This window comes from Drosophila ananassae, chromosome 2L (genome assembly GCF_017639315.1).
Source record: "Drosophila ananassae strain 14024-0371.13 chromosome 2L, ASM1763931v2, whole genome shotgun sequence".
NCBI classification, from domain to species: domain Eukaryota; kingdom Metazoa; phylum Arthropoda; class Insecta; order Diptera; family Drosophilidae; genus Drosophila; species Drosophila ananassae.
In genome coordinates this window covers 16,772,961-16,797,088 of record NC_057927.1, presented here as the reverse complement: position 1 = coordinate 16,797,088, position 24,128 = coordinate 16,772,961, and the positions used below count along the sequence as shown (strand labels likewise).

The 24,128-nt window shown below is 43.2% G+C and overlaps 1 protein-coding gene across 1 annotated transcript in view; it reads left to right on the top strand.

Moving 5' to 3' along the window:
• The window catches only part of LOC6499252 (protein toll), a 42,136-nt gene extending 19,227 nt beyond the window's left edge, over positions 1-22,909 (top strand). Inside the window, exons 2-4 of the mRNA XM_001954985.4 lie at positions 7,219-7,349; positions 18,273-19,549; positions 19,645-22,909. Coding sequence (XP_001955021.1) covers positions 18,324-19,549; positions 19,645-21,715 — 3,297 coding nt within the window. The 5' untranslated portion in view covers positions 7,219-7,349; positions 18,273-18,323 and the 3' untranslated portion in view covers positions 21,716-22,909. The remainder of the gene's footprint in view (positions 1-7,218; positions 7,350-18,272; positions 19,550-19,644) is intronic.
• The last annotated feature ends 1,219 nt before the right edge of the window (positions 22,910-24,128 follow it).

Genomic DNA, 24,128 nt, shown 5'->3' with positions numbered 1-24,128 from the left:
ATATCCTGCGGTAATTTCCACTATTTTTAGTACTTTGTTGCCCTTTTGAACTGTCATTACTGCGGCTGGTGGAGTTGAGTTGGGGGAGCAGTAGAAAAACCAGCAGAAGGTGTCGCTGTGGGTTAAGAATGGGAATGGGTTAAGTGACTGCCGGGTGGTGGCTCATCTTTTGTGGCGTTCACGTTCTTTTCGTCCTTCCGTTTTCCTTTTTCCGTTGGCCCCGCACAATCCTTTATTTGCATGTGAGTCGAGCTACTTTTTATGGATTTCTGCATAAGCGTTGGGGTAAGAACTCCCCGAAAAAAATAAGAACCCAAGAAACTTGGCAAACTCTCATAACTCTGATGGGGATTTTTGATTACTTCTCAAATGGCTTCCAGCTCCATCAAGTGCCGTCTGCCTTTGCTTCCTTACTTTCATGGCCTCCCTTTCAGCCTAATGCGCAATTAGAGCGCCATTCGTTGATTGAGAAATTAGCCAAGTTTGAGTCTCGTCCGTCAAAAGAGCGTTTTTGGCGAGGCCAAAGGACTTATGTGGCATTAAAACGTTCAGAAGCCATTCTTCATTACGGTGGCCAAAAGCGAACGACTGCGGACGTGGCCGTTGCGTGAGCCTCCATTTTTCCCCAAACTCCGAAGGACATCTGTGTGCGTGACAATTGCCCGTAGTTGGCCAAAAAAAACTTGCGACAGGCATCTTCAGTTGAGCTCTACGCCGTGTATGGCACATTATGCTACAGAGAAAGAAAACTTTTTTGAAACTTAAGTTTTTTCTTTGAAACCCTACTGGTCTTCCTACTGAGGAAAGAATTTCTAACCGTGTCCTACGCTTGTGCGCTAACGAATTTATCGCCTCAAGCTAATGAAGTCTCATTCCTGGCGATGTGGGAAATTGACCAAACTGCTCAACTCAACCGATGAACTCGTGCGATGGTCGGCCTCACATTAACCCCGAATCGGTTAAAACGCAGCGAGCGCCACACACAAAATTGGCACGTTAAAAGCGTCTATAAAATGCATGTGTAAACAAGGCCCGAACTCTTGTCCAATTATGACCAACACACACGAAGCGGGGGTACGGCCAGGATCCAGGGTCCAGGACGAGCTGAAGCAGAAGCCGAAGCTTTAGCCCAAGCGGGATGAGGTCCGGGAATAGAAGCAGCGAAAGCAAACTTTTATCTAAACAAACAGCTCGTTTGGGCCAACTGGACGGATGACGAGCAGCAGTGAGGCGCGGCTTGCTAAAAATAAATGAAGACATTAGCGACGCTCAAATGACATGTTATCGACTTTGAGGGCCGGGCCAAGCGATGGCGGACACCGCAATTACCGTTAGCAACACATACATGCTTGTATGTGTATGTACAGTGTCAGTATGTGTGTTTGTGTGTGAGTGAACCTGGATCATAAATAAAGGGCTATAATGGAGGTAACCTTTTGGGCAATCGGAGTGAGAGAGAGAGAGTAATGTTGCGTTTGCCTTTCAGCTTTTTTAAGCGCGCTTCAGATTCTTTCGAATGATATAGGAACATGCAAACTTCCGGCGGAAGTGCAGGCGTGCGACAGAGACGGAAAGCCTTTTCCCCCCAATACACTGACACGAAAAAGCCATTAACACACACACTCCTCACACTGGGGGCATGGCGTCTGGGTTTGAGTTGCCGTTTTTTATGTGTTTGCGATAAATTCTCATTTCGCCGAGCTGCGCTTTTTCGCCGCAATCAGTTGGGTGGAAGCTACATAAATATTTTACCATCCATGTAACCAGGCAGTCCTCCAGCCCTGCCATCCAGCCAGACCTCCAGACTGACTGACAGACAGACAGAGAGACAAGCGGGCAAAAGGACAGAAGGACTGGAGAACTGGAGAACTGAGCTCGAAGGCGAAAAGGCCACCACATAAAGTTACAAAAGTTGCGGCATTTTCAAAATGCAAATTACCATGCGCGAGTTCTTTGGACTCCTTACCCTGCGGTTCCCCACCACCACACATCTCCGAGACACTCAATCAAGCCACACGAGCCCATCAATTAAAGGTCATTTACATGTCAATGCAGCGACCAGTGGTCAGCTTGGAACAACAAAGGGCACGAGAACACCGGCAACAAACCGCAAAGTTTTGCACCCAACACAACTTCTCTGTAATTGAAGCGTTTTAGCCCACGTCATTCCTCAGATTTGTATCGCCATTTAAAAGCAGGGGCGTAGACTAAAAAACAGTTTGTATATAATAGCAAACACTAACTTATATAAGTTGAAATTATTAAGATTGAAGATACATTTTCTTAGAACTTGTATCCTTTTAGGTACTCTCCGTCCAAGCCCACCTTAGTAACCCTCTTGACTAAGCCCATGTTTTAAAAGCCCTTGCATGTGTATAGCCTCTATTGGGTTTGGTGCAAAAGACTTTTGTTGCAAAATTGCATTCGCTGTTGCCAAATACTTGGCAGTTTGTAATTTTAACTGCGTTGCAATTTGTTAAGTGCAATGGCCAGTGTTTTTATTTCGGTGGATTTAAGCACTGCCTATGGTGTAACCATAAAAAATTAAGTTATTAAAGTCACGAATGGAGTTTGAAAAGAAAAGCGAGTGCCAGTTACTAGTGCAAAAGAGAGAGCTGGGCAAAAATTATATTCCACCAATTTAATATTGGTTTAAACTTTAAATTTAACAATGCGAACACGCACTTGCACTTACACCTATGCTTATACGATATGTTTGTACAGAAGCATTTCGACCACAAACGGACAATCGGGTTGCAAACAACAGGCCTTTGTTTCGTTAACATCATAATGTCGCCCGCTGTGCGGCATCCGCGACAGCGACTAAAAGTTCCGCCTTCTCTCTGGCACGCCCCACTGGCACTCCCCCGGTCTCCTGGGCGCCATCATCCACATCCACCGAACTACCCATCACCCAGCAACCCACACACCCACTGGGGCCACGAAGTGTACTCTACTGATTTGCATTTTCGACATTGTTTGCCCTGATGATGACTGCCACGCCTTCACTACTGATGGAACCCATTACCACCCAACTCCCCCCAGAGCAGGCTCTAGCCCCATCCGCCAGGGCGGCAATTTATGTGTTGCATTGTTTATGACAGATTTATCGCTAGTTAATGACATGCGACTGCTGATTTATATAGCCAAGACAAATATGCCACTGAAAGGAAGGGACGCTGGTGTGGTGTCAGAAATGTGGTGGAAAGGTGCACCTAAGAGGATCGAAAAGGATATCGCCTTCTTTTGAACGGATAAAGACTTACAGTGTGGCGAGTGCTGCAAATGAAATTAAGGCGATGGAAGAGAGAAATAATTTTCACATTTTCACAACTGAAGATAATTTGTTTGTCCTCCACTTCTGTCACTCTGCTTTCTTTTTGGGCTTCCCTTGTTGGGCGGTTGCCCGGTCGCCTGGTCGGTCGGTCGGGTGCTGTAATTTTAATAATGAGAAATTGTCAGCGCATAAAATGAAGTCCAGACAACGACAGCTGACACAACAACCCCTCCGTAGACAACCAACAGCATCCCCGATGTGAACCCAGGCCACCTTCCGCCACTTTTAATTTAAAGCTTTTGCACATTTACGCGTCAGTTGGCCATCTTATTGTTGTTTTTCGTTCCGTTGCTCTGCAGTTGCTGTTGTTTCATTGTTGTTGCTCGTATATTATAATAAGTGCGCGGCAAGTTGTTCCTCTTCTTCTTGTTTGAACTTCCTTTTGGTCCTGGCCATGCAAATATTTATATGGCAGCGTTCAACTTTGTTGATTACAAAAAACGGAAAGGACCTCAACCGAAATGGAAAATAGCTCCACGAAAGTGAAAAGACTGCTTTTTTATCCTACTCAGCTACAACAGTTTTTTGTTCATTGGGAAGTAGGTTAAGAGAAAACCCAAATTTTCAAGGTTCAATCCAGAGGGCTCTCGCTTGTTGGCTTTGTCCGAATAAGTTTATTTGCCCAAAGGTCAAGAGTAATATACCCAAAGCAAAGTACATACGTATGTACGTATATAGTATATACATTCTTGTGCGGCACGATCCTTTGCGTGATGTGAGAAATGGGCAGGGGAACTGGAATGCGATTCATTCTTTTTGCCTTCCGATTTTTGAGGTCAGTCATATATTTCAATTAAAGCTGAACATGCAAAGCATAAAGAACGAAATACCAGCAGCTGAAGTCAAATAAATTTTTTTGGCAGTGAAATCTGAGCCTTTGGCTTAGTTCATCGTGTGTTAATGCTAATAAAAAATGATTTATGCGTGCGGAAAATGAAGCAGTTCTTGGGAAAATGAAACAAAAAAAATAAAGCCAACTTCCCATGGAACTTTGTTGTGGTTAATGCGTGCGACTCGCTTCCTGGCATCGACTTTCTACTCCAAGTCCACCGCCCAGAAGGTAATTAACACGCTGCACAACAGCCGCTGCCGCAACAACACCTATGCTACCGTATACGTGTGTACTGCCAAGAACGTTGGCCAGAACAATGCATAAATCTACTTTCCTGGTTCAATGAGCTGGTTGCTGTGGTTGGCAACGTGATTAGAAAAGAAAAGAAAACCCAGTGCACAAGAACTAGTTTTCTTTATTTTTTCTACCTTTCGCATAATGGGAAATCGAAGCCGCAACAAACGGTAAAAAGCAGACACGACAACAACCACAAAATAACAAAAAACAACTGCATAAAGAACTTCAGCTAACCATGGCTCTAATGAAAAGAGGGGGAAGCTTAGAAAGTGCCAGCACGAAACCGAAGCAGGGCAACGTTTCTGCAACACTTAGAAGGTTTTTTCCAGCCACCAAATAAGGCAGTGAAGCGCGAATTATGCCCATGAAACATGTGTTAAAGATACCAAAGGCCCAGAGGGGGAGCTGCCGTTGAAGCTATTACGATTGCAGAGCCAAGTCAAAACACAGCACAGCATATCCGCCAGATACATTTTAAATGTGCTCAACAAAAACACAAAAATTGCTCAAAACTCATACAAAAGAAATGATCAAACGAGAACGGAGCCAGAAGTTGCATGAATGAAAAGCCATGGAGGGACCCAAATGCATACACAAATAAATTAGCAACTAAACAAAAAACAAAAGCGGGCTACGGCGGGGAGGCAGCCCGGAGCTGCGATGTAATTATGTAAAAATGCAGAGCGCGTGCATCTGGGGGGAGCTAACTGGGGGGGACTGGGGCTGACGGCGGCACATGTATCTGTATCTGCATATGTTTTGTGAGCCCGGCCTGGCAACACATTTGCACATTTCATTATTTAAACACAAAAAAAAGGAGGAGACTAGAAGCAGCTAGAAAGGGCTTAGCCTGAGGTACTAGTGGGCAGAGTGGGAGAGCAATAAAAATTATGCATGCCGTACTTTTATTAACATCCATTGAGAGCAGCCTGCCCTAAGCAGCACTCATTATGCAGCCAACATCCAGCCATGCAGCCCCATGTCTATTAAAATTAAAATGCGCCCGGCTCTTTTTTTATGAGTATAATCTTTCGTTCGTAAAGTAAAAGAACCAAAATTGCCACACAAAGCTCACTAACTGAGGTGGGTGGGATGGAACAGAGAGACGTCCTGTGGGTGGAGGGTGGTGGCGACTGGTCTGCCACTTCAGTGATTTTCAATATGAAAATGCAGCCAGACAGAGCTGACAGACAGACAGCCGGGCAGGGGAGTTGTTTGTGCTGAATGCATGTAACCGCATGCTTGGGTGAATACAAATGCAGGAACATAATGTGGCAGCGGCTGTAAGGGTTTGCGGTTTCGGGCCTATGCAAATTAGCAGATATATATCTCGCATTACCGCGATACATACAGATAAAAGAGCAATTTATAGAACATTTCACCGTAACAAAGAAATTAAAGACACTATTCAAGAGCTTCACCTGGTATCTCAATCAATTGCAAAATCTGATACAGTGGCGTGTGCTGAGGTGCTGGGAAAAGTGTTTCGTTAATCTTGGCAAAACATGCAATCTGAAGACTTGTACGAATCAAATACTCAGCCAAGTCACACAATGATACGAGGAATATAATATACTTGGAATTTATTCAAATTTGCCCCTGAATCCTTTTTCACTGAGATGGAATTGAATTTCAAATTCCTCAAAAGTTGTCAGTTTAGATAACTGGCAATTTGTATGCAACGAGCAATTGGAGATTTTTAGGCCTCAAAATAAAATAACACAATAACAACAGACGTACACGAAACTGACAGACCGACAACCAGACAGTCAGACAGCCACAGAGACAGAGATGAGCTGATGAATTTAGTGAGGAAGAACTGGCCATGCATACAAAATAAACAAAGAAATACAAAGATGCTTTCTTATTTATGGCCCTGCCCAAATATATTCAAATATGTAGATTTGGCACAGTTTGTTACCCTCACCCCTTTTAAGCCTTGCAGGCCACACATAAACAAATTACAGGATATGGCTCGACCTTTTAACCTCTGTCCTCTAACCCTGGCCAAAAACGTAGACTTGAATTTGTTTTTGGGACAGAAATTTGTTATTTATTTGCAATGTGGACTTAGTTCTTAATTATTTTCTTGCAACTATTTGCAAACAAAATGGTTTTCTTGTTTTATTCAATTCGTGAAAATGCAAAGCAAATTGAATAAAATTATCTCGAAAATTTGTGTATTCCATTTTGAGGGATTTTTTGCTCTCGGGCGGCAGGCTTTCCGAGCGATTCATGTCAAGTTGCAGTCCTCATTGCAGAATCCTTTTACCGCCTCTTGTCTGCATTATAAGCTCTTGACTTGCAAATTGTTTGCGGTTATGGCCTGCATTGCAAATTCTAAGTAACAGCAAGCTTAATTTAATTAAGCATACACATCCAGCCACGCCCTTAAGCGATGGGGGCAATTCAGGCGACATCTCTCATGAATAGGCATTACGTATGCGTTGAAATTTAAGTGGCTTACACACACGTGTCATGTACACCCACTTCACATGGCTAGGAGGGGGCGACGGACATGGCTTGTTTGCTACTTTTGCATATGTATGACATAATTAGTGTCATAATGACAGCCAACTCCCACACATATGCAGCCAGCCACTTGTCTAGCTGGCAAAAGTTGAAAAGTCGCTGAAGAAATGGCCCCGCCCTGCAACTCATTTGAAATGTTAATAAGACGCCGCTCCCTACTCCTTACTCCTGTTTCGAAGCCCCTACTAATTTGCATATTTTTCACGCTTTTTTGTTGCAGTAAATTACTTAAAAATACATTAAAAATGTACAACGAGCTCCAGCTGCATCTGTAGAGGAGAGCAGGAGAAAAGGATAAGAATCCTCCCGTTACCACCGTTACCATCGTAGCCAAGGACAATTTCCAGGAAGGTAAGTGAAAATAAATATTATTACTGCCCGCGTCAAGTTCTGCTTATAAATATTCATTAAAAACTATAATTTATGCAGGCGAGAAGCGAACACAAAGAGCGAATAGTAGAAAAATGTCTATTTGTATATTTATTAAGTGTATTTGTTTATCATTAAAAAATGCAACATTCAAAGGATAGTTTTCCATCAGTTGTTTTTGTTGCGGTTTAATGATTAATTGAGCGTAAAGCGAGCAGCAAATATAAATAAATTAAATTGAATAAATATTTCCGTGCCAAAGGACAGAATTATGAATTTGAGCAAAAAAATAGTGTAACAAAAGCCGCAATTACTTTTTAAAAAATGTAAAAATAATACAAAAAACGTCTATTAATCAAACGCGAAAATAGCAAGCAAAAAAACACATAACACTTCTAATTTTTCAACAATTTTTCCAAGAGTTCATAACTTTTATCACTCACTGTCAGACGCCCGACCACAGACACATATGAACGCCCCAAAAACACCCCCTCCAGGCACTTGTTGTTACTTTTTTATTGCCGCCTTTCAGTTTTCTCTCTTTGCGAATGCAAAATACGAAAATGCATTGTGACAGCCATTTTTTTAAATGTCAACAGGAGCAGCATAAAAAAATTCGTGCATACATATATGCCGCAAACACTTTGTCGTTGCTGTTGCAGTTGCCATTGCCGTTGCATAAGGAAAAACACTTTTAAAACATTTTCAGCGACACTTTTATGGGGCGTCTAAAACAATGCAAAAAAAATACTGAAACTGGCTGAAAAGCTTTATGTGTCGGTGGCTCCACCAGCTATTAATGCACTTCTACAGTGTTAGTCGCACCCACAACCGGCTATTGTCCCCACACACGAGGATCCTGCCCCAAGCAGTATGCAACTCTCTAGTTAGCCCTTGAAACCAAATAAATATACGAGTATACAGGGCACGACTCGCTTTCCAGGCAGACAAATTATGCGTTAAGGGTGCATCCCTGTGGCTCAAAGAGCTGAAGAATTTAATTAAATTTTCACAAAGTTAGCAGAGGGTACGAAAAACCAAACACAGACCAGAAACTGAAAAAGCTGAGCACTGACAACCAAAAACTGAAACTGAACTGAAAAAACGTGGTGAAAAATGTTTAAATTCGCACATGGTTTTCAATTTGAAACTCTCCTAGAAAAACAGCGAGAGCCAGCTTTAGAGCCCACTTAATTGGTTTTCCACGAACCGGGAACCGTGCCGTGTGGCTGCTGACCGCAAATTAAAATAAAAGCGTTCTCTACTCCAACTCTGACAAGCGAAAATAAGACTAAGCAGACAGCCCGACAAGTTCTATATAAAATTCAGCATTCATGTCTCATCGAAAAATGCATCGCCTGCCGTTCCTGGCGGCCATGGATAAACATTATATTCGATGGTTTATTTGACTTTATGTAAATTGATTGCATAAATAATTTATGATTACGGATTGGGCAATAATTTGCCAATTTAAATGCACAATTAGTTTAATTGATGCGATGTCACGCCTACCAAAAAAAAAATGCAGCAGCAACCCGAGCGCAACGAACTCTGCTACTCCCTATTTGACAAATAAATAATAAAATGTTTATTTCCAATGTGAACATGTTGCCATGTTGACAGGCATTGCCAGTACATAATTATGCAAAATTCAACGCTAGCAAAATAAATAAATAAAATAAAGTTTCGAACAAGCGACTGCAATTAAAATTAAAAATTAACAAAATATTTTCCCCAGCATTATAATCGTACACACTCAGACAGGCACACGCAAAATTAACACCCGCACATGCATGGCATTCAGTTAAAGCTCATTAAATTTGCATTTGCATATGAAATGAATAGTTTCAACACCTCCTCCCTGGCCCAAAATGATCCCCTTCCCTTCTCTTCCCATACCCTTCTTAGCCATAAAGTATTTTAACGAAAAACCAATTAATGCAGCCGGGCACGCTTATCCCAATGATGCTGCCTGCCAATGCTGGTCCTTCCTCTGCCATAGCCATCTAAGTAGGCGAAACCACCACATATTTGGCTGTGATTGTGTGCAGCCGCCTATTTGAAAATGTATGTAAATGTACAAATTTTATGCGAATTACCATCAAATTATTTTTTGACGGTTTGGACTTCGTTCCGGCTTCATATTACTGTCGCTTGGCTGACATTGGCACTGGCTACAAATTTTTAGCCAACAATTATGCAAAATATTTGTGTGTTTATTGCAGCTGTTGGTCCAAATATTAAAGTCTAATTAAAAGCAAATTACCAGCCAGTATGTATCATAAGTGGGCGTTGCATAATTAATGACGTTGCTTTTCCCCAAAAAAAAAAATATAAAAAATATCAAATACTTGATATAAAGCAAATCCATCCACTATTTGCATATAAAGGTGTAAGCTTTTCCTTTACTTTACTTTTTATTTGGCTTTTTTATGCAGTCTCCATGGACCGTTCATTAAGTTCGAGCGTTGGTCACAAACGTTGCGCGTAAAGTGCACTTTACGAATTCGCGCATTTTTATGACAAGATTTCAGCTTTTCGTTTGAAACCAAAAGACCACGCATTCGCTTCTCTGAAACTCGACACCCCCGCCACCTATTAAGGCTGTAACGAATTTTTTTATTTACTTTCTTTTATTTGTACTTTGATTTAATGGCCATAAAAATACGCAAAAAAAAGAAGAAAAACGAAGGCGGAAAGTGAACGCGCGTGCATAAAAATCACAAGGCACGCTGTGAATTTTAATACTAGTCGGCGTATACGTAATGATTTTACTTGGTCGTCGCCATTTTGATTTTTCATTTCGCACCAACTGATGTTGGTATAACTACCAACAGGCGTTGTCCTGCGTCCACTTTAATTTTCCCGATTTTTTTCGCAATTGCAACATGAAATTTCATTTATTGTGTGGCGACAATGCAAACAAATGCACGCACTGGGAGCAGCGAACTCGCACAAACTGACAGGGTTCTGGAAAATTGCTTTATGACACCAAAAAGTAGGCAGCGATTTTTGATTTACCGCCACCGCACGCGTATGTGTGTGCGTAAGAGCAAAGGCATATAAATACTTATGTACATAAAATTGAAATGAAGTGCCAGCCACTTTTGTGAACGTTTCTGAGATTTTAATCTTTATTTATCGCCAATGCGGTTGGGTATTGTCCTCGGGGCTCATCCTTCGCATCCGCGGCTCAAATTTATGTTAAACAGGCCCAACCCCCGATGTCCCTCGATTCACCCATTTCTCTTTTTTTGGGGGCCATGATAAATGTTAATGTCTCTATAAATGCGTGCGAAACATACATCAACATATATGCCGACACTTGCCATCGCCGTTTTAAATGTTAATCAAAGCGGGCCAACGTCTATCAATATTTATACATATTTAATACACAGCCCCAGGGGCCTGTAAAAAACATCCAAAAAATGACCTTAAAACAATAAATAACCCAAATCAGAAAGCGGAAAATAAAAACACCCATTTGACAGGGATTTAGCCGACAGTGGAGGACCGACCAGGCCTTTTTTAACTATGGTTGCCAAAACCAAGTCGAACATTCAACGGTGCCACGGATTTTGCTGTATCCGGATGTGGTAACGTTTTTTTCCTGTGTATGCAACCGTTGCATAAAGCAATCTGCCCAAAAATGCACACAAAATTGTCATGTTACATATAAATATTGCATTGGGATTTAGTCAGTCACAAATCACTCTGAGCGGATGGAATGATATGGGGCTTACGGCTTTTATTCACCAAAATATGCTTTGTTTCCAGTCTTCATTTGATATTTTTGGGAATTACCTAATAGAATTACTCTCTCCCCAAAATCATTTAGTTGGTATATTTTGTGAAATTATGAATAATTCTTACAAGGAAATTGTAAAAGTTTTCCGACGCCAAACCAAAATGCCGCCAGGCCCGCGTTGCTAATGTGTCTTAATTATCGTCGATGACTAAAGACGAAGTTTATGTTTACTTTTTTTTTTAATTACCATTAAAGAGCCCGCCAACCTACTTGCCAAAAAGATATGGCACTTATTGAACTTGCTTTAGCGTAAGAACCTGAAGAATTCTTTAATGGGCAACAAAGCTGTGTGCGTTTATTTATAACAAGCGCAAAATGTGCACAATTAGCGCTATATATGGCAATGGAGTCGGGAGTTAAGGGGAGGCACAAAAGGCACCATAATCATAGGCAGGCATGCCATTTAAGGCCCCAATGCTGGGCACTGAACGCAGAACTTTAAACGTGACTCACATTTCAACGGCGGCAGCACAATCGGAGCAGCCCGAAGAGGAGGAGGACTTTGTGTGCTATACAGTTGGGTATCGCGGATTGGGGACCTCGGACCCTCTCCCCGGCGAATTAAGCTGCATACAATAAAACAAAGCGAAAATTATGAGGGCCGGCACCGGACAGGGTAAAACAGCAAACAAACAGCGGGCAACGACAGCCAGAATAAATAGAAATCAAGAAAGCATAAAAATACGCAGAGACAGAGGAAAAGTTTGAATGCAGAGACGACAGCAGGCAGTAGCCGGTACTGCTGGTTGACGGCTTTCTGTGGGTACGAAAAATTAAGTAGTTGTAGTAGTGGAACCTGTCCCCGAAGATTCAAGACAGCCCAGAGCCAGCGGCTTGGCCAGGTCGTCCTCAGTCTCATCCCCATCGTTAATTGAAGTGTACGCGTAGGTCCCCAGTCGGCCAACCTTGGCGGATTGTCGGTGGGTTGGATGGCTTGGACAGCTTTCATGGCTGGGATGGGCTGGTATTATGCTGTATTATTTACAATATGAGGGCACTCGTACCCATACCATTGCTGTCCCATAAAATTCTCTTTAAACGAATGCTGGCCGAGCGTGCAATGGACGACATTTTCATTTACGATGCTAGCGGCTCAAGGAGTTGCGGCCAAATTGAATGTGGACTGGGTGTCTATTATTTTATTTCTATTCCGCCAGCAGCCAGCAGCAACCGCTGTCTTCCAACTAAGAACCCTCATGCCCCATAGCACATACTCCATACTCCCATACTTCAGTCGAGTTGTTTATTTATGTGATGGACTGTGCGTGTGTGGAGCTTGCAGATAAATTTACTTAGCTTGGGCGGAATGCTCCAGTTGAGCAGCAGCTCCGGAGCTTAAGGAAATGACAAGTTGCAAGTGGAAGAATGGAAGAGTGGACTTGGCTCGGGAGATTGATGGTGCTGGAATAATGAAGCCAAAGAGCCAGCGAAAACTATTTCGAAAACAAGACCACCTTTTTGTGCCAGACACGGAACAAAAAGTATTGGATATCAGATCTATTTTAATCAGAATAGTTCCAATATTAAGGTCGAGATTAATAAAGTGTCCATCACACAATAACAAACAATTACATAGGAATAAATCAAACATGTACAATAAACAAGGAAAATTTTCTAAGTGAACTTCAGAATGTGTGCACTGCGTCATCTCCTGGCGAGTGGAAATCAATTTACGTTAAATGTTTGCCCATCCACCGAATCTAAACATAGTTGGCTATTGGCCGCTGGCCACCGGCCACATCCCATCAACCTGGCCTGACAGGATGTGCGCTAAGTGAGCCAAGGAGCTGGGAGTGGGCCCGGTCGACCGCATAGTATCCATTTGAGTGACTTTGAGGCTGGGACGAAGACTTTCGGGGCTAAACGGACGAGGAGGTCGGGCAGGCCAGAGCAAACAATCGGCCACTGGCGCTTCTGCGTTTTCTGGTCAGTCCCGAAGGCGTGCGCCAAACAAAAACAACCTCAACAACACCGTCATCATCATCATCATCGATGTGGCCAACAATGGGGGCCTATTAAACTTGAATGCGTCACGCATGCTTGCAGGTAACCCCTGCCTTTAAAGAGGCTCCCCTCCGCACCAATCCACTGGAGTCCCGGCTCAACAAGTTTTTGCATTTGTCCCGGGCACGAGCGCATTATGCTAAAAACTTTGCGAGAAACTTGGGGACGACAACATGATTAACAGACAAATGACATTACAAAGCCTTTCACTTGGCGACTTCTCCTCACTTTGGCGAAGAAGCTCGAAAGAAAAAAAACTGCAGCACCAGCGTCTCCCCGCCTTTCCATTTTCTCAGACAATGAGATGCCTTTCAACAAGATATGGAGAGGCCCTTCGCCGGGAAGTATATATATGCCGGCAGGGAGGAATTCGCAAATCAGGTCTTAACCCCTTTCCTTTCACCTGCTTAGCTGTCGGCTGTAAGTTGAACTTTTAGTGAGCTGGGTGCAGCTGGCAAGAGTAATGAGTGAGCGAGTGTCTTATGGATTTGTCGCTGACTTTGAAGTTGATGCTGCAGTTGTTTTTTCGTCTGCTAAAAAGTTGAGCTTCGCTGATGCGTTTGTTAATAGAAATCTTACATTTAAATGCAAGCATTTCTTACACTCATCCATTGCACTTGGGCTCCTCCCTCCAGCCATTTCCTTTTTGAGTTTTCCACGCTGTGCACTTTCAGCCGGCAGCGGTTTGCACTTGAGCAGAATGCGTTATAGCGTAAGCAGCTTCGAGGTATTTTCAATTCACTGAGTGAGTACTTTCAACCTCTCTATCACTTCCAAGTCTAAGTCATCGCAGAAATTTTCATGAGCCTTTTCGGAAGTTCTCCAGAAGGCGTTAGCCATAAATAATTAAAGCAGTTTTAATGAATTCATCTGAAGATGCTTCATCTGAAGAATTGGAGTTCAAAGAGTTAAAGAATATCCAGCTGAAATATACATATTTTCTTATAAATCTTCTTCAAATTGTAATGATTTCTTTCTGTGTTGACTAAGAGGAGGTGTTCCTTATGAAACAGTTGTGTCTGCTGCAACATTGCCAATCGAATCGTTTCCAATTTTCCGATATTAAGACCCGCTTAGAGACTCTCAAAGTGCCACCCTTCGTTGCCACGTCCAAGGAGCACATCTTGAGATGAAGAACACAGATGTTTACTTAAAGCTTCAGTTGCCAATACATTGGCCCATCTGGCTAGCAATATAAACATGTCTCGGCTGCCTGCCTGTTCGCCAAAGTGTTGGAGGCGATGCCTGTAAAACCAAAAACATGGGGCCAAAAGACTTGCAAAAGTTTTTGGGGGAATTGAAATCCTTTGGCAAACAACCAGCCAAGGAAGCAACCAACAACCGCCGCCTACACATGCACGTACATATACGAGTTGTATTCGGATGGGGAAAATGAAAATGAAACATTGCCAGTGCTAGTGGGATACAAAAACCGCAGTTGGCCAGACTTTTCGTTTCCTAGGAGCTGGAAAATCGAGGAAAACCCTTCCGCCCGGACTACCACTTCACATGCGTGTAAGAACTTTTCTGAAGCATTTGTAAGTTTTTAATAAGAAATTGTTAAACAACTTGTTTCAGAATTTTTTTCTTAGCCATCCATTTGCTACTCCTTTTTTCCGGGTTGAAGAGGCTGCTGCCGCTTGGCAGAAATACTAGTAATTAGTCATGTTGATTGATGAATGTGTGTGGTGTTGTACTGTTGCGCAACTCTAGTTGGCATGGCAATTGCCAGTCCCCTGATATTGCTTTTTGTGTTGCATGCAGCTTGGCGCCACATGAAAATGGGAAATGTGGAATTTCATTTAAAGGACGCACAATATGTCAACGCCATTTAAACATTTTGGCATTGCCTTAATCCTGACTGTCGGGTATTAAGAAAACTTAACCATTTAATGGGTTCCTCTCGCATCTTTCTGCCGCTGCTGATGATGCCTGACGCCTGCAATAATAAAATGCTCTGCGGCAGGCAACCGAAAGCCAATTTTCCAAGAGCACGCTGCGGGCGGTACGACTATTAAACATCAGACACAACCAGCACATACACACACACACAGAACGGAGAAAGTCTGGGGGTTTGGGTTTTGGGGTAAAGGCTTACATTGTGTACCCCACTCCTTGGGTGAGCAATAAAAATTCAAGGTAAGGAAAGCAAGGAGCTGCTCCTCGGCACTCAAAGCTCCTGGAACTCGGCAGGCAACCTCATCACGCCGGGCCTGCGGTTGTAATTTAGTGTGCCTAATGAATTTAGTACCGTTACATACCGGAAGCGAGCATGCGAGTGCAAAAATGCGCACTCAACTGGAATGTCTGTGAATCTCTACGTGTGTGTGAGCGTGGGCATGGGTATTAGTATGCGAATGTGGCTACGTGCTAGTATCCTTGCTGGGGCTTCCTTCCATCTGCCATCTGTGTGAGAATGTGTGAAAAATCTGCGCGTTGGCAAAACTTCGTTAACCTTTATTAACGACACGAAGCGTCTAATTAAACAAGACAAAATTTTAAATCGAGCGGAACAGCAAAATAGCAGACAGAGGCCCAAGCCGAAGGTGCCAAAGGAGCAAAAGGACAGACGTTATGTTCATAATTTCCAGGCATTTTAGACATGTGTGTAAAATGAGCAATTATTTTTAATTGCCTGGCGGGATTAAATTGGGTGCCAGGGCAGGATTCAATTAATTGGCAGGGACCCCCCCAAAAAGTGTGTCAAGCTAGGAGCTATGTAGGAAAAAGCAAACACTTCTGGCATGATGGCTCAGGGTAAATTTTGGTGTTGCAGGTTCCTTCTTCATTTTTAGTGGGTCGAAGGTTACGCTTCAAGCGAGATGTCAACAAACTGCCAGCCATTCGCCTAGATTAGATTGCATAAACAAAACGCGCCCTGGATATCAATGCGGATTGAATGAGCCAGGCAGGTTCCAGCTCGTTGCTGGATATTTACACGGCCAGCGTGGCATAAAAGCTAAAAGTAATTTTCCTAAGTGAATATAAATGTTTAAAATCTTGCCAAGAAAAGCAGCAACAATAGCCAGCTTGGCGAGCTTTCCTAACTGACTAGCTGGCTGGCTGGTTCTGTCTTGCCAACTTCGCCTGGAAACGTAGCCGTCTAAGATAAGAAATTTAAAAGGCAAAACACAGCAGGAGTTGGATGAGCTTCGTCAGAAGGAAAGGAGAAGGTGGACTCATTCAGGGAAAAGTGTTTAAAGTTTTATGTGAAATTGAAGTTGGCTATACAAATAACAGGTGGGGGAGAAATCTGGCCTTGCATAATCTAAGTACCGGAAAAAAGATTATGATAAGCCCAACATGTCCTATAAAAGAAATAATAAGAATAAATGTATAATTCTTCAATTTAACAGGCAGATTTTTGCTCCTCAATGAAGACTTAATTTATTAAATGACTAAAATGAATTTTTTTTTCCGGTGTTGCACATAAACTTGATGCCAAAAGACAGGTGCTGAGTTTCAAATAAACCCGATCCGGTGGGCCAACAATGCGTGTCTATGCTGCCGTCTAATAGCTTAAGGGTGATTCTAAAACTCCAGTCGATATCTGCAATCTGATGACTGACAAACATTTAGCTCACACAATAGCTGCAATTTTCAATATCTATTACCATAACCATTGAAAAATATTTTGATGGCAAAACACTTTGCAAAATAAATAAGCTCAAGTGATGTTCGGTTTTGTTTCTTTTGTTTCTCCCAGACAACATTGAAAGCTTGCCTTTAAATTGAATAAAATTTTAAGTAATAAGCTAGGACTACTAAGAATTGTAGAAAATTCCGATCCAAGGCGATGGTAACAATAAGCGAGCTGAGTTAAAATCGATTTAATTTTGGCAGCCAGAAGCCGGAGGAAACTTTGTAAATTTCATCATTGTTCGGTCCTAATTAATGAGGAAAAGTCACCAATTTGAAAATCAAATTACGGCGCGCATAATTAAATTGCCTTATCAAAATTTCATTCAAAAGCGCCCTTCACAGCAGAGGCCGGCGAAAAACACGAGACTTTTTTAGCTTTTGGCCGGCAGACGACAGTAAATGCAATATGGCCTAAAGTTGCCTTTTTTGGAAGTAGAAGCGACAGCTAGAAGGGCAAAAACTTTTAATTGAATTCCTTTCAAATTGTTCGTAATGCGCACAATTAAATTGTCACCATCAGATTGGGAGGACTTGACGGGACAAGAGCTGCCTGTTGGTTTGAAGTTGTCGGAGCTTTAACGAAATCTCGTATTATTCAGCACTCTGGCACATGACAAATTCATTAAATGCACAAAGACCGTAAAGTGCCTTCACCCCCCCATAATGTCCACACGAGCAACAGGAAGTGGGAAAGCAGTAGGAAAATCATCAAGAAGCAGGACAAGGAGGGCGTTTTACAAAATTTTATACACTCTCTGACCGTAATTACACCACACAGGACCCCACAGAGTGGCCTGCGCCGGAGGGGGAGCCGAGCTCCCGGATTACAGGGTACGGTGGAACAGGAGTTGGGCGTGGTTTCGAGGTGAGCCAACCATGAAATGCAACATTGCCCTGGCCACGCACAAAACAAAAGCGGCAACAACCCGAGCGGAAAGGATGACAGTCAGGAAGGAGTACTCTACATGCACGGGCTGTTGCCGCATAGGTGTTGCTTTGGATTCGGAATTTTCGTTCCCCATTTAAATTAAATGCATTCTTCGCCGAAAACGCACACACGCAGCGTATGCTTGATGATAATTAAATATTTCGCTGGAGCTGTCAAAAATTCTGACTCGCGCTTAATTAACTGTCCCTGATTAAGCCTCATTCAAAGGACTCAGAGAGACTCAGCGCACAGTCGGTGTGAAGCACACATTTTACCGAGCTCATTCCATTAACGAAGGGCTAATGTTTGTATTCACTTTTGTTTCACAGCCATATAATTACGTTAAAGTTGGTTGCCTCCTCCGAGTCTCTGTCTTTTGATTAAATTCTGAATATTTGTGAACAGCTTGTTATTATGATAATGACAAATGCGCCGCCATACCATAGTTCTCTGCGGCCTTCGATTTCCTAAGAATTAGTATTTTTTTCCATTACTAATTAAGCATTTATTTACCCTTTTTCAGAAGCACTAGCAACAAGAAACAGTCACAAGGATAAGAAGAACACAGCCCACCATGAGGCGACCGAAAGCAGCTTGCCAGATGATGGTGCCTCTCCTGGCGGTCCTCCTGCAGATGGTCCAGTGGCCAGCGGGAGTAGCGGCCTTTGGCAGGGACGAGTGCAATGAGATGAGCATCAACATGGCCTGCCAGTGCTCGCCCGTCATGTCAGAATTCGAAATCATCTGCCCGGCATATGCGGAGAATCCAAAGTTCCGGATGAGCATCCAGCCAAGCAGGAGCTTCGTCCAGATCGTATGCAATCTCACGGATACCTCAGACTACAAACAACTGCCAAAAGTGCGGATCGGGGAGATGGACATTGTGCAGATGCAGCGATGCCTGTTGCCGGGTTACACGCCCATAGCCGGGATCCTAGAAAACCTAGGCATGCCGACGCCGCAGATGCTCATCTTCGAGAGCGACAACCTGGGCATGAACGTAACCAGGACACACTTTGAGCGACTGCATGGTTTGAAGCGTCTGAGGTTCACATCCCGTCGTCCTACGCATATTCCCGCCAATTTGCTCAACGATTTGCGAAACTTGAGCGCCTTGGAGCTTAGAGCCAATATTGCTGAAATGCCGGCGCATTTGTTTGACAACCTGGAGAACCTAGAGTCCATTGAGTTTGGCAGCAACCAGCTTAAACACCTGCCACGCGGAATTTTCAGCAAGATGCCAAAACTGAAGCACCTGAATCTGTGGAGCAACCAACTGCACAACCTCACTAAGTACGACTTCGAGGGTGCGACTTCGGTGCTGGACATAGATTTGCACGCCAATGGCATTGAAGTTCTGCCCCACGATGTATTCTTCTTTATGCCCAACCTCAGGGAAATCAACCTGAGCGCCAATCTCTTCCGGTCCCTGCCCGAGGGTCTCTTCGAGCACAACACTCACCTCCAACAAGTGCGAATCTCCAACAATCGCGCCAAACTCACAACACTCCCCTCGCGGCTCTTTGCCAATCTGCCGGAATTGAAGGTGCTGTTCCTAAAAACCGATCTAGAGTCCCTGCCAGGCGATCTTCTGGAGGGATCAACGGGCATCACCAACATCTCCCTAGCATCCAATCGTCTAACCACTCTGCCCGCGAAGCTCCTCGAATACCAGTCTAACCTTTTGAGTCTGGATCTCAGTCACAACCAGCTGACCCATCTGCCAGATGGAATTTTCGAGCACAACAAGGAGCTTAAAGATTTGAATCTGGAGTCTAATTACCTAACGGGCATTAGCAGGTAAATTATACAAACGAATGAAAACTATTCTATTTCAGTTTTTTCTTTAATTTTTCTGTTAAACTCATGTGCATTTTTTTATTTTTTAATTGCAGCAAACTATTCAGCCGACTAATCAGTTTGGAAACTTTGATTATGCGCAACAATCGCCTGAACATCATTGATCACAGTGCTTTCACTGCCACTACATGGCTGCGACACCTCTACTTGGAGCATAACAACATCGATTTGCAGCAGTCCCTACTGACCAACCATGTGAACGATCCAAATTCACCATTTTCCAGTTTGTTGAACCTAGAGACCCTTAATCTGAGCCACAACTCCATCATGGTAATCTACTATGACTGGAAGATTTTGATGACAAAACTCCACACCTTGGATCTGAGCTACAATAACATCAGCTCTTTGAACTTCGAGGACATCCAATTCATCTCGAGAAACAAGCTGGAAGTTAACCTGACCCACAACAAGATACGATCCATCCACCTGGAAAAGGATCTGCCCGGGTACAGTACTGATTCCAGCATTGTGAACATTGATCTAAATGATAATCCATTGGACTGCGACTGTACGATGCTGTACTTTGTCCAGTTGGTCAGAGGAGTCCATAGGCCATCATACTCCAAGTATTTCAAGTTTCAGACAGATCGCCTTGTCTGTAGCAAACCCAGTGCCCTAGAAGGCACTTCAGTGAAAAGGATCATGGCGGAGAAGCTCCTATGTCCTTTCGATTCTCCCGAAACCGATATGGATAAGCGTATGTGTCCCCAAGGATGCTCTTGCTGGGTGCGAACCTTCGACAAAGCTTTATTGGTTAACTGCAACAATGGAAACATGACTCGGGTACCAAGGCTGCCTAAACGGCCACAGAATCTTGTACGGATGGAGCTGCATATGGAGAACAATACGCTCTTGAATCTGCCTTCTGGCGAAATGAATCCTGGCTATAGTGAGGTAACCAGTCTCCACGTCGCTGGAAATAATCTTACCGAAATCACCACAAACCAACTGCCAAGCCGACTGGATCTCCTGGACTTGCGAAGAAATCACCTGCAATTATTGAACGCTACCTTGTTGGGCTTCCTCAACCATACCATGCTTCGAGGTTCAATGAAACTGTCCGGCAATCCTTGGAAATGCGACTGTGATGCAAAACAATTACTGCTCTTCACCCAGGACAATTTTGATCGAATCGAGGACCGCGGTGAGATGATGTGCATGAATGCCGAGCACCCAACCCGAATGGTGGAACTCTCCACCGATGATATTTGCCCGGCTGATCAAGGTGTGTTTATTGCCCTGGCCATGGTGATTGCGACCGCGGGTCTTCTGGTCGGATTCACTGCTGCCTTGTACTACAAATACCAAACGGAGATCAAGATCTGGTTGTACGCGCACAATATGCTTCTGTGGTTCGTCACTGAGGAAGAGCTCGACAAGGACAAAAAGTTCGACGCCTTCATCTCGTACTCCCACAAGGATCAGAGCTTCATCGAACAGTTGGTGCAGCAGCTGGAGGGAGGTCCTCAAAAGTTCCAGCTCTGTGTGCACGAACGCGACTGGCTTGTGGGTGGCTTCATACCAGAGAACATTATGCGATCCGTGTCGGATTCACGGCGGACCATCATCGTGCTCAGCCAGAACTTCATTGAGTCGGAGTGGGCTCGCATGGAGTTCCGTGCCGCTCACAGATCGGCTCTTAACGAGGGCCGTTCTCGAATCATTATTATCGTCTACTCGGACATTGGAGATGTAGAAAATCTGGACGAGGAACTGAAGGCCTACCTGAAGATGAACACCTACCTGAAGTGGGGCGATCCATGGTTCTGGGATAGACTGCGATTTGCCCTTCCCCACCGCAAGCCGATCGGAAATATGGGCAACGGGGCACTGATCAAGTCGCCGCTGAAGGGTTCCACCGACGACAAACTGGAGCTGATCAAGCCATCGCCAGTGACTCCGCCTCTGACCACGCCGCCGGCGGAGGCCACAAAGAATCCGTTGGTGGCGCAACTAAACGGTAGCACCCCCCATACGGCCATCATGATTGCGAACGGCAAGAACGGCCTGACGAACCTCTACACACCTAATGGCAAGTCTCACGGAAACGGTCATATCAACGGCGCCTTCATCATCAACACGAACGCCAAGCAGAGCGACGTATAGGACTGGGAGAAGGCGGAGCTGTTCCAGTTCGATCCGGATGATGAACTATTGTTCCGTTGATGGCGGAGCCGCCACCACTGCCACAAGCCCAAAGTCACTTGCGCGGCGGAGGAAGCACAACCAGCTGAATGTATAAAGTCTAGAGAATATTATTGATTTCCTTGTGTGTTTGGCCAAGTTAGAGTCTCCCTTCTAGGTTTATCAAAATTTCAATTTCAATACTTCATGTGGCCTTTGTTAACCAGAAATTCGATAACTTAGTTGGAGGTTAAAACAGTGAAAGAAAAACTAAAGAAGAGGTAGTTCTACCCCATCACTCTGTTAAGTGTTAATTGTAAGCTTGACTCTTAAGACACATAAATCTCATTTAATTAGCAATTATTTGTACATTAGGATAGTTATAAGATGCCGCAGACAAAACTGAGAATAGCTCAAGGATAGAGTGAACATTTTTTATTTCAATTTTTTATATTTCGACGGAATCTCAAATGGAACGAGAATCTACGAGTAACTTTGAACAAATCGAGCTTTATTTGGAACTAACTATTTATTATTTGTTAGACGCAACCTACAACTAAGTAATCCACTTGCAATACACACAAATGACGTATCCAAATAGTAGATTAGAGTCTCTCAGAACAAACCCTTAACAAAAGCAAAAGCCTAAAAGCTAAATATAAATTGCCTTCTTTGTATGTATGTATGTATGCTAGATATTTAGGGCCTATGTAAGTTGTACCATTCACATTCGATTACAACACTCTGTACATAAGCTGAACCACAATATCCGTACTTTTTTGTCAAATCGTAACGCACCAGGCCAACCAGATTTCCTACTCACCAACTATCACGAATATCGATTGTAATCCCACGCCCATTTAAACGACGCTATATAAATAAGTACATACCCAGCGAAGACCCATTATCACGTCATCTAACAAACAATTTAGCTAGCGCCTCTTCACTCATATGAAACCAGAATATCGTCTACGATACGTAAATGTAATTAAGCTACAATATGTGTATGTATATCGTCTAAGCTATAGATTGTCTCTGATATGTAATGCCTAAGGTACCTACAAATTTATGCGACACCCACACACTCATCTACTCCGTTCGCGAGTGAGTAGAGATTTAAATCTAATTGTATATGAAAAACACCTAAACATAAATAAAATATATTTTAAAAATTAATCAGATGGAATTTGTTTCACTCACTTGAGGCCCCTGCGAAGGCTCTTTCTTTGCCAATAAACATCCTATGCCCACGCGGAATACCTTAAATGATTCATATACCGCTTTGCCATCAATCTGCGTCAAAATCTAGGAACAAATTATTTTTCAAATATTTTGTCCCATTTTCTGATGCATCCCCTTCAAAAGTTGCAAAACTCCATGCGAGCCCCTATATGTCCCCTTGGGAAGGCTCTATCATTGCCAATAAACATCCGATTCTCAAGCGGAATACCTTAAATGATTTGTATAACGATTTGCCATCGATCTGCATCAAAATCCAGGACAAGAATATTTTTTTAAATTTTTTGTCCCATTTTCTGGGCATCCCCATCAAAAGTTGGAAAACTCCATGCGAGCCCCTATATGGCCCCTTTGGAAGGATCTATCTTTGCCGATAAACATCCGATTCTCAAGCGGAATACCTTAAATGATTTGTATACCGATTTGTCATCGATCTGCATCAAAATCCAGGAAAAAAATATTTTTCAAATTTTTTGTCCCATTTTCTGGGGCATCCCCATCAAAAGTTGGAAAACTCCATGCGAGCCCCTATATGGCCCCTTGCGAAGTCTCTATCTTTGCCTATAAACATCCGATTCTCAAGCGGAATACCTTAAATGATTTGTATAACGATTTGCCATCGATCTGCATCAAAATCCAGGAAAAAAATATTTTTCAAATTTTTTGTCCCATTTTCTGGGGCATCCCCATCAAAAGTTGGAAAACTCCATGCGAGCCCCTATATGGCCCCTTGGGAAGGCTCTATCTTTGCCAATAAACATCCGATTCTCAAGCGGAATACCTTGAATGATTTGTATACCGATTTGCCATCGATCTGCATCAAAATCCAGGAAAAAATTATTTTTCAAATTATTTGTCCAATTTTCTGGGGCATCCCCATCAAAAGTTGGAAAACTCCATGCGAGGCCTTATATGGCCCCTTGCGAAGGCTCTATCTTTGCCAATAGACATCCGATTCTCAAGCGGCATACCTTAAATGATTTGTGTACCGATTTGCCATCGATCAAAATCCAAGAACAAATTAATTTAAAAATTTTTTTTTTTGAATCATTCCTTCCAGGAACAACATTTTTTTTAGTTTTTTTGTCAAATTTCCTGGGTCTCCTGCAAAAGTTTTGGAATTGCGTGCGAGCACCTATACTATATGTTCCCAGGT